This window comes from Saccoglossus kowalevskii, chromosome 21, assembly GCF_978046115.1.
Source record: "Saccoglossus kowalevskii chromosome 21, keSacKowa6.1, whole genome shotgun sequence".
NCBI classification, from domain to species: Eukaryota; Metazoa; Hemichordata; class Enteropneusta; family Harrimaniidae; genus Saccoglossus; species Saccoglossus kowalevskii.
Genome location: NC_140661.1, coordinates 8,263,796 through 8,281,369, shown reverse-complemented (window position 1 = coordinate 8,281,369; position 17,574 = coordinate 8,263,796). Strand labels below are relative to the sequence as shown.

The 17,574-nt window shown below is 32.3% G+C and overlaps 1 protein-coding gene across 11 annotated transcripts in view; it reads right to left on the bottom strand.

The window, feature by feature from the left end:
• LOC100313756 (transcription factor 12-like protein) overlaps positions 1–17,574 on the bottom strand; it is a 151,370-nt gene that overhangs the window by 94,713 nt on the left and 39,083 nt on the right. Inside the window, exon 1 of one of the 11 annotated variants that reach the window (XM_085494761.1) lies at positions 6,416–6,464. Within the exon in view, the coding sequence (XP_085350887.1) occupies positions 6,416–6,461 (46 nt within the window). The 5' untranslated portion in view covers positions 6,462–6,464. 11 annotated transcript variants of the gene reach the window in all.

The window sequence follows — 17,574 nt, the reverse complement described above, 5'->3', positions numbered from 1 at the left end:
TTTAAACTGCAAGAATGCTTATACAAATTCAAGGAAGCAAAACTTGATAATTGTTATTGGGAATGTAACAACAATTGAGGTTGACTTATTTGGGATAAAATTTTTTAATATGACATAGGTCATACGACATCTAGACTATGAATAGTGCAATGCAAGTATAAAGTCTGACAGGTCTATAGCGACTATGCAGTACATCAAAGTATTTGCAACTAAGGTTATGACCTCGTGGAGTCTGGATTAGAAAAGATCTACCAATGGCCAGTTCTAGCAAGCTAACAGATCAAGAGGATTAATAAACTGACCAATCACATCACAGGTACCATTATTTTGGTTTCTTTGATGTCATGACAATCATCTAATACCGTTATACGAGGCCAATTTAGAGTTAGTGCAATAGTGAAAAGGAAATTTGATTTCAAACTGCCGTATTTTTTTATGACAAATGCTAAAATTTATGCGACTGTTTTGAATTCAAAGGGAGATTATTGACTAAAGACTGGACCTTACAATTACTCACTGATGCAAATTTGTTGAGATTGTCTTTTTGACAAGTTTCAGGGTCATCTTGACACCTTTCCACAATGAAGGTGTGAAAATGAGTGTTTTATGACTAGTACTAAGTCAATGAATACTACTTAATATGGCTCCCATTGAGAAGAAGCCACCCATGTTACAAGTATTCAGATTTGACCTTGTCAGATCTTCTCTTGTCTTTATTCCAGAATGAAGATAACTTCACACTGCTACCCCGCCTCGCCCAACTAAATCCCAACACCCTCAACCACATCCAGTTAGAGCTTTCTGCACCATATCAGATGAAGTCACTTTATATAACGTTCACTACAAATACCCAAGAAAGTCAACTGGGACAACACCTTGTAATATGAGCTCAGAAAATACTAGCTTCATCTTGGGTCAGATTAAGCCCCAGCAACTCTCTTGGATTAACTTGAGAGACACACTAAGAATAATACTGCAAAACCAGTCAATTACCATCAATATACATTTCCTGATGTGATTATTCAAAGAATCTTTGTGAAAACCAAAGTCCCTGCAAAAATTTGCTTGAAAGAGGCTCAAGCTGAATTTGAAATGATATTTCATTTTATGAATAATTTCACTATTATAGGATCATCAGGATGCTGAAAAACAACAAGAATCGAAGTCACCAGAAAAATGTTCAAGGAATTGTTCCAAAATGTCTTGTGAAATTGTCAAATTTTGCCCTTTTGCACTTATTTCTATGGTCAAATTACTTCTTCATATCTAGAGATGTTGCTCAGTGACAAAAATGAAATAGTTTTGTATCAATATAGTCCCGATGAAGACAAAGATAATATACATGTCCAAACTTAAAATAAGAGAAATACATGTCCAAACTTAAAATAAGAGAAATACAGTAAAAACTTTTAAGTGCAGATGGTTGTAGCAAACTTCAGGGCAAATACGAGAATGATAAGTGTTGCTTGAGTACAGTTCAAAATTGTCTTTTATTTGCATTTAAATGAAGTCAAGTTCTGTGTTAAATTGGACCCCTATGACAAGTTGTTTTGAATAGAAGTTAACCATATGGTTTACTGAACAGACAAAGCCATGGTAGGGAGTGGTTGACAGTAAGTATTTCAGAAAGCCTCGGCTTTTATCAACTCCTTCAAAAGGCTTTAAGAAAATATTTTTATATATTTTCTGAAATGATAATGCTCAATTTTGAATCACTTTTTATTTTTCATGATGAGAAGCAAACTTTTCCTCTTTTCATAAATGAATTCTACCAGCACAATCCTAAAAGTTAACTTTTTCTGATTTCTTGAGCAAAGAGGGAAATGTAAACAAGAAATGGAAATACAGAGTGAAGTGTGTTCTGTAGTTACATTAGAAAGTGAACTGCTATTCATCACATAATTGAGAGTTTTGATAACTGAACTTTACTGAAGATTAAAGCCATAAAACACCAAGATATGTGAGAGAATGAAACAAGACACCTATCAAAGCAGTCTAACCAATCATCAAGACCCTATCAGATTGTGCCTCTGTACAGGTCAAATCAAATGACAACCCGATCTGGGTCACAAAGTAGCAGAAAATTGTGATCAAAAAAAAAATCTATATTCAATAAACCATGTTTATTCCAAATGACTTGTTTTCCCGCCAAAATGTGTGTTGAAGATTTTATAAATTCCAAATGTTAATAACACATCCAACGGACACAACTTAAATGATGACTAACATTTTGGGGGGGGGTTCAAACAGTGACTATTGTAGGAAGTGAAAAAAGTTAACAAAACTAATGGATGGATGAATAAAAAAACTTACATTTTGCTATAGATGATTTCTATTTACATTATTAATCTTCATTAATTGTTCCAACTTTCGCAAGTTATTTCTTGTATTTGTAAAAATTTAACAAGAAAAACACAAAACAAATAATATTTTTAAATTTTATACAAAATTGTACTTTTCAGAAACATAAAAGGTATCTTCAATTTGTTGATAACTATTAAACACAGTTATAAATTGATTTTGATAAAACAAGTCTATCAGCCACTCTTTGTCCTCTCCTTGTTCCCCTCGACAATAAACATGCCAGAGACTTGGCATTATTTTTATTTATTAAAAGTAACATACCGACAACAGAGAGCAAAGATCAGACAACTTTTTGCGTTGCTAGTTACCGCGTCAATGCTGCGTACTACATTCATTGGTCGCTCCCCCCTGAATCCATTCCATCCACCCACTAAATCTCACCATTGTTAGTTGCTGGGAGATGCAAAATCGGGATCTTTACGAACCAAAAAAATTGACACAGAGTACGTCTTTCCCAATGAGAGAAACAGGGCACAGGAAAACTGAGTAATTTATATAAATAAGCTAAAATTGCAAATAACAAAAATTCTAAATTCACATCCAATTGTTGAATTAAGTTTAATGAAACATTTTGCACACACAATATGATTTTTCAAAAACAACATTTGTGGTGCAGTATTTGGTCTGTTTTCATGTATTTTTTTATTTTTTGAAGTCGAGTTTTTTGGATAAATGAACATAATTCCCTATTATTGATCAAAATTTTGAAACAATTACAAAAAAAAAAAAATTATATGGGTTTTAAAAAATTTGAATGGTGATAAGTCAACTTTGGTGCTAGAAAGGTTTAAACACCAATTATAAAAAGTTCCCATCAGTGAAGAATCAGTATAAACCTGAATATGTAAAATGATTGAAACCCTACTGTGAACCCCTCCAATCAATCCTCACTGCAACAGTAGATGCAAAGAATTCTGTTATCAGGACAAACAACTACACTGTCAACCAGCCTCTTCACCTAGTAAAGCTACCATGCTTTGCTATCAACAAAACAGTTAGCATTTAGATTGGGTTGGCTCATACACACACCAGGGCTGCCAAGCAAAAAGATCAAAGCACACAGTTCAGCTATCTCACGGTTTCCACACATGAACATGGTTGAAACTTTGATATCAGTTTGTTTTTAAGCCATACTTCACAATCATCGTGATTTTGATTCTTTTGTTTAATCTTTTAAACATCAACTCAACATTTATCAGTTACGATTATACCACACATAAACCTGCATCAATTAATTTAGATATTTTTTCTAAAATTTCGATTAGAATTTGTTGGATATGTGAAATCACATTTGGTGTATAAGAAATTACAGTATTTATAAATTCCTAAATTTGCCAAATGATGCACCAACATTTTTGGGATTAAATTGTGGCATCTCAAAGCATTTAAAAGTTTTGTTCTATATTACATATTAATATTAATTATGTGTTTTTGAGTTGAATACACAATAGTAATCTGTTAAAGATAGGAAGAACTACAAGAATATGCATGTCATTTGAATTAATAGTATAACAAAAATTCAAAGCACATCTAATATTTCACGGAATGAATAATAATTTTTGCATGATCAAAACAACAACTTTTTTTCTGATTTCACAGCAAATGTGTTTTTTGGGAAGAAAATTGGCATTATCCGTACAATAAAAAATAATGCACCAGATAAACTGATCTAAAAACTCAATTCACTCACCAATTGGCTTACATTTATACCACCACCCCCACCCCAGACAGCTGGTAAAACACTATCATTGGGAGCAAATGGTAGTAAATTAATGTAAAACAAATTTATTAATTAAAACTGAACATTTAGTACTAACTTCTGATAACATCAAGTTATAGACCTTTACACAAAACGTGTGCAAGTACAGTGTGAGAAAATGTTCAATGTTTTCATGGACACACAGTGGATTCCATGGTAGCCACGGTGGCAATGTCGGCCATATTGGATTGCAAGACAAACCAGTATGGTTTAAGTTCAGGACTGCAGTGAAACAACAATAGCCAGTATTCTGTTCAGTATATTAAACATAATCCAATCAAAATAATTACAAAGAGCTAAAAATTACAATAAAGCCAAACTATTTGAAAAATCTTGCTATTTTGTGAATTTTGCACATTTCAAGTTTACTGAACTTGAAATTTGTCAGAATTACAAAATAAACTTGACAACTTAAATACTGAAAACATTTTCGACCCACCCTAATTACTAGAAATGTCTCCTTTTTTTTTAATAAAATTCATCAGAATAACTGCAAAAAATCCAAACTAAAAAAAATGTAAAGAAATATTGCATCTACTAGTATTTTTTTTTTTAAGATAAAAAAAGTTTGTTATCATTTGCATAGTTGCGTCCCCTACTAGCTATCTCTGCACATACTGTTGGAATAGCTTGCTATCTCCACCACTCACTTCAAGCGTATTTACCCTGTCATTGTTTTGATTGTTCTCCAGATAGATTTGATAAATCAAGCTGAGGGGTAGAGTTGGAGTGAAGGAGGGTCAGAGTTTCACCCCACACGCCCATACCACGTTGAAAAGCAGTCGGCACGAGTAGAAAATCACAGCCTTCCAAATCACGAATTCAAAAACATTTTGGTCAAAGTTGGCATAATTTCAATATGCATAATGTTACACATTTCCTTCTATAAAATACCCTTCATAATTAAATTCTCATTTACCGCAAAATAAACGGGCCGCATTAATTAAAAATTTAGCACATAGTGTTCAGTTTGTATTCACGTCTTCAATCTTTAACCCTGCAAGCACCATAATTTTTTTCGCCAAAATTTTTGTGCAACATTTTGTCTGTTTTTAAATATTTTTATAAAACTGTTTTGTTCATTTCGGACTTAATGGGCATAATCTTCTCTTTGCTATTTATCAAAACTTTGAAGAAGAAAAAGTTGAAAACATAACATTTTTATTTAGTGATAGGTAACCAAAGTTTACTTTCGTGCTCAAAGGATTGATTTTAATGACTTTCATACAATTGCGCAAATTAAAAACAAAAAAACAGAAATTGACTTCAATTCTAATGCCAAAATAAACACATTTACAACACGCCTTTAGTAAGCAATAGTAAGCACAAGTTTCTGTAAAAAAAATATTAAGCCGCCAAATTTAATCAGAAGGTTCCACGCAGGATAAATATAAAAACACAAATACAAAGACAGAGTTTAGAGGCTAATAGTATCCAGTTATGTCACTTTAAGTCAAGTTTATGTCACTTTAAGTCAAGTCGGTTTATTTAAAATCTAAAATATTTGGTCAACGAAGCACAGTGCATTGCCGTGTCCATCAAACATAGAGACAACCAATCCGGGGGCATAGCTCAGTTGTCAAGAACTTGTATAAGGGGGCAAATTTCCAATTTTGGGGAGTTGGGTACTTTGGCATAACAAGCAAAGGAAATAAGCCTCCTTATGCTATATATATATATATATGGTTCAATACGAAGCCATACTTAAAATGTGTATATTAGATTGTTATAATGTAAACAGCGATGCCAGAATTTGGAATCAGACGATGTCAGTGATTTCATGTGGCGCTACACAAAACATACCTTGTGTATGCAAACCACTCAAAAGGATGGCACGGCCAAGCACAAAAGTTTGACATTTTACAAAAGAACCTGGGTTGAAAATAAAAAGTTAATTTGTCGGCAGCTGACAAGAGCACGTTTGTTCTTAGTATTAAAAGTGAATTGGTCATTCACAAAATGTCACCTTCAAAGTATGAATACACAGGGACATGTGAAAACCAAACAAAGAAACCACACTCCAAAGTTTCTGCCTCGCAGTAATGGGTAAAACAATGGGTGGAAATTGATTAAAACTCTACCATGCGGTGAGATGCCGAGACTATCGGGGAAATAACTGCAAATCTCAGGGAAACTGACCCTTCCTGAAAAGCCATAATCAACAGATCAGGCCAGATGTGTTTTCAAACAATGACACCATCACCATCTTTCTTAAAGTGAGTAAACTTAGATCAACTCATTCACCCCTTCTAGGAATCTCATGAGAAACAACGCTAACATGCCGAAGCTTACCTCGGTAGTAATATGCTGGTATTCCTGGACGCATGTCTGATTTCATAAGTAATAGGCACATGGCATGCAGAATGAATTTCCAGTTAAAAAGATCACGATTTGCGCACAGCCATTATCACAATACAACATGAATGAACTGACCACAGATCACTGTCAGATGACCCCCTAAGTGACTTATATTGAACACTATGGCTGCTAAGTAAAAAAGAGGATTGTACATTTATAGAGTATCATTGGAAGAGCTGGCAACATAAATCAAGAAAAGAATCTTGGGGAGAAAGGCCAACTTTTAAAAATTAATCATAAACTGAAACAAAAAAATCAGTTCAAAGAGCAAAAGAAGGTCAACCAAGGAAGGTTTCAAGTTGCACTGCAAATGAAAGGGTGTAAACTGTCCATACCCTTATAGTTTACACTCTCAGGAGACATGTTTTTTTTTGTTTGTTTTTTAAAGTTTAAAACTTTTTTAAAATTTGTCTTAAAAGTTTGACTAAAAAAAATAGTGGTTTTAAATTTTTAGAATTATGGTCTACTGTTGTAAAATTTAAATTAAAAAAAAAATTAAAATGTGGTCTTTTTTTCTTGTTTTTTTTTAATTTTTCTGCACATCATGACATAACTGACCAAGTCAAAAACAGTGAGAGAAAAACATAATAAAACAAACATTTAGTCATTAAATGACAGACAGGAGGATGACCCATCAAAAAAATAGTGCAACTTTTGGCTGATATGAATAGTCACCACATGGCGAAGACAGATCAAAACAAATACATATTGGAATTTAAAACAGTGTACAAGACATGGCTATCATACAAACACAGAACACATGCGATCACACTACATGAAATCTACTAGCAGACAGAAAATAAATAAATATCATAACAGCAACTCCAAAAGTTTTTTTTTTTTTTGTGGTAGATTGATTTTAAATTCAGCTTATTTTAGGCAGTTATTTTATTTTTCGGATTAATTTAATAGTTTGAGGATTAATTTTTAAGTTCATTGACAAATTTTTACGAGTCACATAAAATTGTAAATTTGTAGTAGTGAAAATTTAACAACGGTCCATTGCGAAGTTACGGTGACATTTAGACATACATGTGAATAACCATCATTACAAAATCAAATGACAAAAAGTTCCAGGAGTGAAAATTGAACAATTTGAGAGTCAATGTCAACTTTTGGCACCATCTACAAAAGTATTGTATACAGCTTCTCCCCACATGAAATGTTTGATAAAAATTTACAAAACTTTTGATCAAAAACTAAAAACAATACCGGAAACTGTACCATCTAAAAAGACGATGAAATTTAGTGAAAAATTTCCCAAAATGTGAAAAAATTTGCACTAAATTTTACGCAGGAAAAATACATGGTACTGAAGGGGTTAAATGAGTGAAAACATTAAGCAGCTAAAAGTATTAGAATGATATCACAAGACATAGACACTGGCAATTAATGCAGAAATTGGAAATAAGAATCTTTCAGCGGAGTAGGGATTCTGGGCTTCCCACAGACAAGAAAATTAGCAGCTTGTTGCCAATCAGACGCAACAGCCTAACAAATCAGTGTTCATAATGAGCCATGGTGAGCCATGAATTACCAGCCAGGACACCTTTCATATTTACTACGTCTTCCAGTTAACATGTAATACGACTATCAGATTCAGCTGTTGTTGTCATTTGGCGGTTTTCTTGATCCGATGTTCGATCACCTACAAGTTTAATGTTTTATTCCCAAAATATCTCAATATAGGGGTCACATGACGAAAGGCAAGTAATCATTGAAAAACAATCACCACACAATCAGACAATTACTGTTCATCACTTTTTTCCACTGTAATTTATTTCAGCTGAAATCAGCTTGCTGATGTTTGGGAGTTGGGAGTAATATCTTTGCCAAAAATACAGTTTTATTTTCACCGATTTCTTTCCACTGGACTGTATTTTTCTAAAGAGAAAATAAATTCCTTTTCTTACCAGGGAGATATTTCTTACTGCTTATATAGTTCCTTAACCCGTAGAATGTCATTATTCTTCATGCCAAAATGTAGTGCAAAGTTCAGCACTTTTTTTTTTTTAAATATATAAGTTTTTTTTTTAACAGTTTCTTTGTTAATTTTGGACCAAATAGGTCTAGATGAAAACTTTTGACAGAATAATGCAGGCAGGTTAATTTCAATGGCAACGACAAAAGTTTACTTCAACATTCAAAGGGTTAGTCCTTGTCAGATAAAAACAATTTGAATGAGAAGACTACACTATATAAATTTCAGATACCCAAAGATTACCATCAAGCATTAAAATATTCAACATCCATTTCTCATCTCTTAGTCAGTGCAGTATTTGTCATCCTCACTGTTCCACAGTACTGGAGTGATTGTTATTCTCATATGTCTCGGCAAAAAATGCAAATCTCAACAAACCCCATTGTTATCACTAAAACACCTGCCATGGATACCACCCCCTCCATGCATCTCTGGATCAGTTGCTATGGCAACAGCTTCTTTCTATTCTTCTTCCATAATGACCCAAAGTGTGTCTAAACCAGCACTGCGGTAATCTCCTTGGCAATAACTGTTGATCTCATCTACGATCCTCCGGGCAGAATAATAATTTCAGACCTTGATGAAATGTGACAGTGGTAGTTCATTGAAGTTGGCTTAAATAAAATTAATGTCAAAACCTTTGCCTTCAGCGTGGTTAGATACACTATGACAGCCACCATTTATGAAAAATTAACTGGTATTGGTGGCTGGTAATTGAATTACAGTAATAAATATAGCAGTAATTGGCCGTACACGATGGTCACCAGAGACGAGAACCTAGCCTGGGTTTGTAATCATGCAGTTTTCAGTCATAAAGCGGTTTATTAATGATCAAATCCCCTATGAGTTTGACTGTTTACTCCAATTTTATTATATTCATCAAATGAAGAAAGATCTGTAAAATAAAAGGGAGGATTCCCTTGGTACTCAACCTCTGTAGCTGCAATATACCGGTTATACAGAAAATTAAAATCTTTACAAATTTTGTTTGTTTAATTCTATGAAATTGAGATTTAAATAATATTTCTAAAGTGGTGAGACAGATTAAATGATTTATAAAAGCAAGGATTATTTAAATACATCTTCAAATTCTTCCAACTTTTCATTATTTTGACAGAATCAGAAGAGCGAGGAAGGATGTTGAAACTAACAAACGTCAAGTTGACATTATTCATAAGAGTCTTCAGCATTTGGAATGACTATCAATAAATACAAGTCAAATTTAAGTTAGTTTGGTATGAATGGGGAATATTTTTGCGTCCTGTTCTCATCTATCAAATTTAATTGCATTCATCTTATGATAAATGAGCACTGAGAATACCCAACCAGATCTTTACTTTTTTTTTTTTTTTTTTTCAAAACCCTTGGGTCTTGTCAATCTCGGGAGTCAAATATTCCACAAAGCGGTCTACACTGACAACTTGCCCGTCGTCGGAAAGTATAAAAGAAATAATGCAGCGTGTTTGGTCGCTAAGCTATAAATTTCAGAGTATTTTTGCCGAGTTGGTGAACTGGACTCAAGTGGACAGAGTTAAACAAAAGCATTTAAAACACACAAACATGTGTTCAGTAGAACAAGAGATTTCACAAATTCACCTCATCGCTGATGACAACAGCGGGACAGAAAAGTACCTAGTAAGTGCAAGCAATGCTAATTTCAGCAAAAAAGCACGAAAAAATACAGAATATTGAATTGACAACACAGTTATGTGAAATAAAGTTAGCACTGGGGCCATATTTAATGTATTCAATTCAGCACATGCCAGTGGACTAATGAATAATCATGAGACAAAACAGAGGGGATCATGGGAAAAAACAGACTTGATCACTGAATACAGCGACACAGTTAAATATAAAATTAAAAAAAAAACGTTCAGTTTTTGTTTTCGCTATAGTAACACAGTTGAGAAAACTAACAAGAATGCAGAAATAATTTAAGTTTTTTGTGTCAAAATCAAATAAATCAACACCGAATAATATTAAATTCTCGTGAAAATTATCTTCACGATATATTCATCTAAATATCAGAGTTTATTCATTGGGGTTGTACATTACGTTGTACAGTGACGGCCGGGAATATTAGCGTTAAGAACAATACCAATCATCCATGCAGTCAGTGTATCTAAAGATCTGCTTTACAGACGATATTTCCGCTTTCAGGAGCAATATTTACATCAATTTAAATGGAAGTAAAAAATCAATATTTCTTAATAAGTGCATGGAGACAGTTCTCAAGTCTGCAAAGAGGTTGTCATTCAGACTAAAAGGAAGGACAGGTAGAAAATATCAACCATACTTTAAAATTGTAAATTTCAACAGAATACAATAAAACTTTACCTACAGGTAAAAGTGCTATGGCAAAACAGCAACCGGAGTGAATTTTTAAAATTGTGTGCACGCAACTTTCAAACAAATCAATGTGTTTGAACAAAACTTGAGACATTATGGCCAATAATGAAGAATTAAAAAGTTGACGGTTGAAATCGAATTGTAACAATAGATTTTTATTGATTTTCTCCTGAAGCAGAACGGGAAACCGACCTTTCCACGATCTCCTCGTATTACATAAATACAATTTAATTATGACACCGTCAAGTATTGCAGGAAATCGTGACAATATACAAAAAATTACGATGTTATAGATATGTAACAAATTACAGTAGATAAACGCAATATATGACAAATGGCTTCTAATTGCCCTTCCATATCCACTGCATCACATTAACTGTGTTTTTTATTTTTGAAGAAGAAACGTTTAAACATATTTCAAAAGCAAGATCTTTTGAAATGCTACAATATTTTTTTTTTTTTAATTATATAGAAGCAAAGTGAAGTATTTTTGAAAATGTTTTCTAAATTGGCATACTAAAATTTTTTCTCCAATCACACAATTAAACCCACAAAATTTTTTCAGTTTTTTTTTTTAAATTATGATTAAAATTGTCAACAAAGTAAAATTATATATCTACTCTTTGGTCAAAAATTGACAAAATTTTTGGGAAATACATACATGGCTCCGATATAGTGGAGGGGAAAATTCTGACGCTCAAAGGGTTAATATTTTACATGCAGAAATAATGGTAACCTCCCATATAATGAAAACGCTGCTTTTACAGCCAACATAATACTGTAAAATACTTTATGTAGCTGGTGTTTTGTATGTAATTTATTTTCACTGATTTCTGACAATTTGAATGTAAAATATAGAAGAAAAAAAGTATATTCGCTAGATTTTATTTTCAGTGAATCATTCCTTCAGCGAAAATAAATTCCAAGCGAAAATAAAATATTAGTTGAATAAAAGTATTTTCACTATTACATCAAACAAATACTACCAAACGTTCTATTGGTAAATTATGTATTATTATGTATAATAATGTTTTATTTATATTTATTTCAATGTCATTGTAGGAGTATTTCTCGACTAGCTGTTACAGACTATTTCAGATTACTCTTACCCACTACATTTGTGTTTTCTCTAATATTCTCAATCATTCTTTCATGGATAATAAACTTCAACTTCGAAATGCATTTTCCAGACAAAATTATTGAAATGTTCATAAAACTAATCAAAGATATCCAAACTGCCTCTTTAAATATTTAAAAATAAAAAACAGACTAAATCTGTGTAGTTGAAGGCCAGAGATGTTCTGTTTATTATGACAAAAATAGAAAACACTGTTTGTGAATAGTCCAATAAAATATAGCAGCCACTTATCATTAACTAATTGATGAACAAATCAGTATGAGTACAAAAACAAATCCAAGATGACAATCGATGAGAAATAAAACGCACAAAAATTAATGCGTGCAACAGTAATGATAGTACAAACAATGAACAATTACATGTACATTTCCCATTTAAATTTTCAATACTATACAGTAAATTTCACTAATGACTACCTTTCGCAAGAACTCAACTAAGATTATCACAAATTTCACACTCATCTTGATGGCAACATGACATTACTACCTTGTGATTATATGAATCAAGATCTATCAGTAACCCGTCTATACTTGTATGACATTACTATCTTGTGATTATATGAATCAAGATCTATCAGTAACCCATCTATACTTGTATGACATTACTATCTTGTAATTATATGAATCAAGATCTATCAGTAACCCATCTATACTTGTATGACATTACTACCTTGTGATTATATGAATCAAGATCCATCAGTAACCCATCTATACTTGTATGACATTACTACCATGTGATTATATGAATCAAGATCTATCAGTAACCCATCTATACTTGTATGACATTACTATCATGTGATTATATGAATCAAGATCTGTCAGTAACCCATCTATACTTGTATGACATTACTACCATGTGATTATATGAATCAAGATCTATCAGTAATCCATCTATACTTGTATGACATTACTACTATGTGATTATATGAATCAAGATCTATCAGTAACCCATCTATACTTGTATGACATTACTACCATGTGATTATATGAATCAAGATCTGTCAGTAACCCATCTATACTTGTATGACATTACTACCATGTGATTATATGAATCAAGATCTATCAGTAACCCATCTATACTTGTATGACATTACTACCATGTGATTATATGAATCAAGATCTGTCAGTAACCCATCTATACTTGTATGACATTACTACCTTGTGATTATATGAATCAAGATCTATCAGTAACCCATCTATACTTGTATGACATTACTACCTTGTGATTATATGAATCAAGATCCATCAGTAACCCATCTATACTTGTATGACATTACTACCTTGTGATTATATGAATCAAGATCTATCAGTAACCCATCTATACTTGTATGACATTACTACCTTGTGATTATATGAATCAAGATCTATCAGTAACCCATCTATACTTGTATGACATTACTACCATGTGATTATATGAATCAAGATCTATCAGTAACCCATCTATACTTGTATGACATTACTACCGGTACCTTGTGATTATATGAATCAAGATCTATCAGTAACCCATCTATACTTGTATGACATTACTACCATGTGATTATATGAATCAAGATCTATCAGTAACCCATCTATACTTGTATGACATTACTACCTTGTGATTATATGAATCAAGATCTATCAGTAACCCATCTATACTTGTATGACATTACTATCTTGTGATTATATGAATCAAGATCTATCAGTAACCCATCTATACTTGTATGACATTACTACCTTGTGATTATATGAATCAAGATCTATCAGTAACCCATCTATACTTGTATGACATTACTACCTTGCGATTATATGAATCAAGATCTATCAGTAACCCATCTATACTTGTATGACATTACTACCTTGTGATTATATGAATCAAGATCTATCAGTAACCCATCTATACTTGTATGACATTACTATCTTGTGATTATATGAATCAAGATCTATCAGTAACCCATCTATACTTGTATGACATTACTATCTTGTGATTATATGAATCAAGATCTATCAGTAACCCATCTATACTTGTATGACATTACTACCATGAGATTATATGAATCAAGATCTATCAGTAACCCATCTATACTTGTATGACATTACTACCATGTGATTATATGAATCAAGATCCATCAGTAACCCATCTATACTTGTATGACATTACTACCTTGTGATTATATGAATCAAGATTTATCAGTAACCCATCTATACTTGTATGACATTACTACCTTGTGATTATATGAATCAAGATCTATCAGTAACCCATCTATACTTGTATGACATTACTACCATGTGATTATATGAATCAAGATCTATCAGTAATCCATCTATACTTGTATGACATTACTATCTTGTGATTATATGAATCAAGATCTATCAGTAACCCATCTATACTTGTATGACATTACTACCATGTGATTATATGAATCAAGATCTATCAGTAACCTATCTATACTTGTATGACATTACTATCTTGTGATTGTATGAATCAAGATCTATCAGTAACCCATCTATACTTGTATGACATTACTACCTTGTGATTATATGAATCAAGATCTATCAGTAACCCATCTATACTTGTATGACATTACTACCATGTGATTATATGAATCAAGATCTATCAGTAACCCATCTATACTTGTATGACATTACTATCATGTGATTATATGACTCAAGATCTATCAGTAACCCATCTATACTTGTATGACATTACTACCTTGTGATTATATGAAGTAAGATCTATCAGTAACCCATCTATACTTGTATGACATTACTACCTTGCGATTATATGAATCAAGATCTATCAGTAACCCATCTATACTTGTATGACATTACTATCTTGTGATTATATGAATCAAGATCTATCAGCAACCCATCTATACTTGTATGACATTACTACCTTGTGATTATATGAATCAAGATCTATCAGTAACCCATCTATACTTGTATGACATTACTACCTTGTGATTATATGAATCAAGATCTATCAGTAACCCATCTATACTTGTATGACATTACTACCTTGTGATTATATGAATCAAGATCTATCAGTAACCCATCTATACTTGTATGACATTACTACCTTGTGATTATATGAATCAAGATCTATCAGTAACCCATCTATACTTGTATGACATGACTACCATAGAATTTATGAATCAAGATCTATCAGTAACCTATCTATACTTGTATGACATTACTATCTTGTGATTATATGAATCAAGATCTATCAGTAATCCATCTATACTTGTATAACATTACTACCATGTGATTATATGAATCAAGATCTATCAGTAACCCATCTATACTTGTATGACATTACTACCATGTGATTATATGAATCAAGATCTATCAGTAACCCATCTATACTTGTATGACATTACTATCGTGTGATTATATGAATCAAGATCTGTCAGTAACCCATCTATACTTGTATGACATTACTACCATGTGATTATATGAATCAAGATCTATCAGTAATCCATCTATACTTGTATGACATTACTACCATGTGATTATATGAATCAAGATCTATCAGTAACCCATCTATACTTGTATGACATTACTACCATGTGATTATATGAATCAAGATCTATCAGTAACCCATCTATACTTGTATGACATTACTACCATGTGATTATATGAATCAAGATCTATCAGTAACCCATCTATACTTGTATGACATTACTATCATGTGATTATATGAATCAAGATCTGTCAGTAACCCATCTATACTTGTATGACATTACTACCATGTGATTATATGAATCAAGATCTATCAGTAATCCATCTATACTTGTATGACATTACTACCATGTGATTATATGAATCAAGATCTATCAGTAACCCATCTATACTTGTATGACATTACTACCTTGTGATTATATGAATCAAGATCTATCAGTAACCCATCTATACTTGTATGACATTACTACCATGTGATTATATGAATCAAGATCTATCAGTAACCTATCTATACTTGTATGACATTACTATCTTGTGATTATATGAATCAAGATCTATCAGCAACCCATCCATCCTTGATGTTGATAACTTCCATCTTTCCTATCTAGAGACCACCACTTAATTCTTGCTGTCAACATTCCAGACTTTCCTATTCTTTAAATGAGGGCAATTTTATTTCCCAACTGACCTATTTACCAAAGTGATGGCTTCTTATTTTCCCTACATGCCAATTCTTTAGCGGAGCTTTCAGAGATTTTTTATTCACTATCGGCCAGGAGCTTTTACAAAAAGACTAAGCATTCACTTAGAGCAAAGCCGGGGGATATAGACATTGAATAGCAAACAGTTAGCAAGACAGCGGGAATACTGACCGAGTATTTTTAAAGCCCACCTTCAATCCAGTCCTTTCAAATACGGATTAAGTCAATCGTTCAACTATGAAAATGAGATGAAACCAAACTATTCCTACTTTTAACATGTCAGAATCCACAATTTTAAATTAGTCTGGCTGCCAATCAAGTAACCGCAATATTACGGTGATTTCACAAGCGCATCACTCTGCCTGCAGCACATTCTAAATTCAACTGCAGTGCATCTTTTACATTATGAGGACACTGTTTGACCAATAGGATAAGGTAGCTGCAGATTGTGATTTTTATTCACTTTATCTTTTTCATTTTTTTGAAATGTGCCAACATCTTTTCCCTTCAACACTTTCCATGCAATTTTTTTTCTATTCCTATCTAGCTTGCAATTTTTTTAACCTTTTTATGCCCAAGTTTTTCTGCACTTTTTTTTTTATATTCTTCAATATTTTTGGAAATGAACAGACAAAATTGGGGTCAATTTTTCAGTTTTCACTCAAAAAATTTAGTTCTTCTTGTCCCAATCTTCTGAAGGAAAGTGCAAGCTATAAATGGGACTATTTTGTGAATGTGTGATGAAAAGAGAACTAGTGGTAGAAAGGTTAAAACAAAATCCCTCCCCATGATTTCAAATGGTCAATCCCTAAGCTTATATAGGGATTATTTTTGTCTGATGGTTCCAGTAAAATTTTTAAAGGTTAAAATTTTGCTGTTTATTTCGAAACTCAAAAAAATATCTCCAACTAAAAGCAATATATTGAACAAAGGATATAGACGATAGAGTAAACCAACCACACTTTTGTGGAACACATAATCAATATTTCCAAGTAACAAGCTTCGTCCATTTAGAAAATGATTTAAACAAAAGAGAAGTTCAAGGGATGAACATGATTTCTTGATTATTGATATTTTTGGTGATTTTTTCAAAAGTAATAAAGATAATGCATTAATGACAACAAAAATGATAACATCAAAAATACAAGATATTTTACCAAATTATAGCAAATTAAAAATAAATTTAATCATTTATTTTTAAAACATTCATTTTTTGGGACAATACTAGTTTTAAAATAAAAATCAATACATTTATTTTATTTTGTTTGAAACAAAAAAAGTGCATTTTTTATTTTTAAATAAATAAAGCTGTTATCTGTTACTCCAGAAATGTACAAAATCTCTATTTCCATAAAACCAACACAGAGACAGTATAACAAAGCTAAGTAAGTACATTTTGCCACAGAAACCATATTCTATGCTTGGGACTTTGTGACAGCGTCGTACGAACATGCGCTATCACCGTTGTCAACCATGCATGGTCAAAC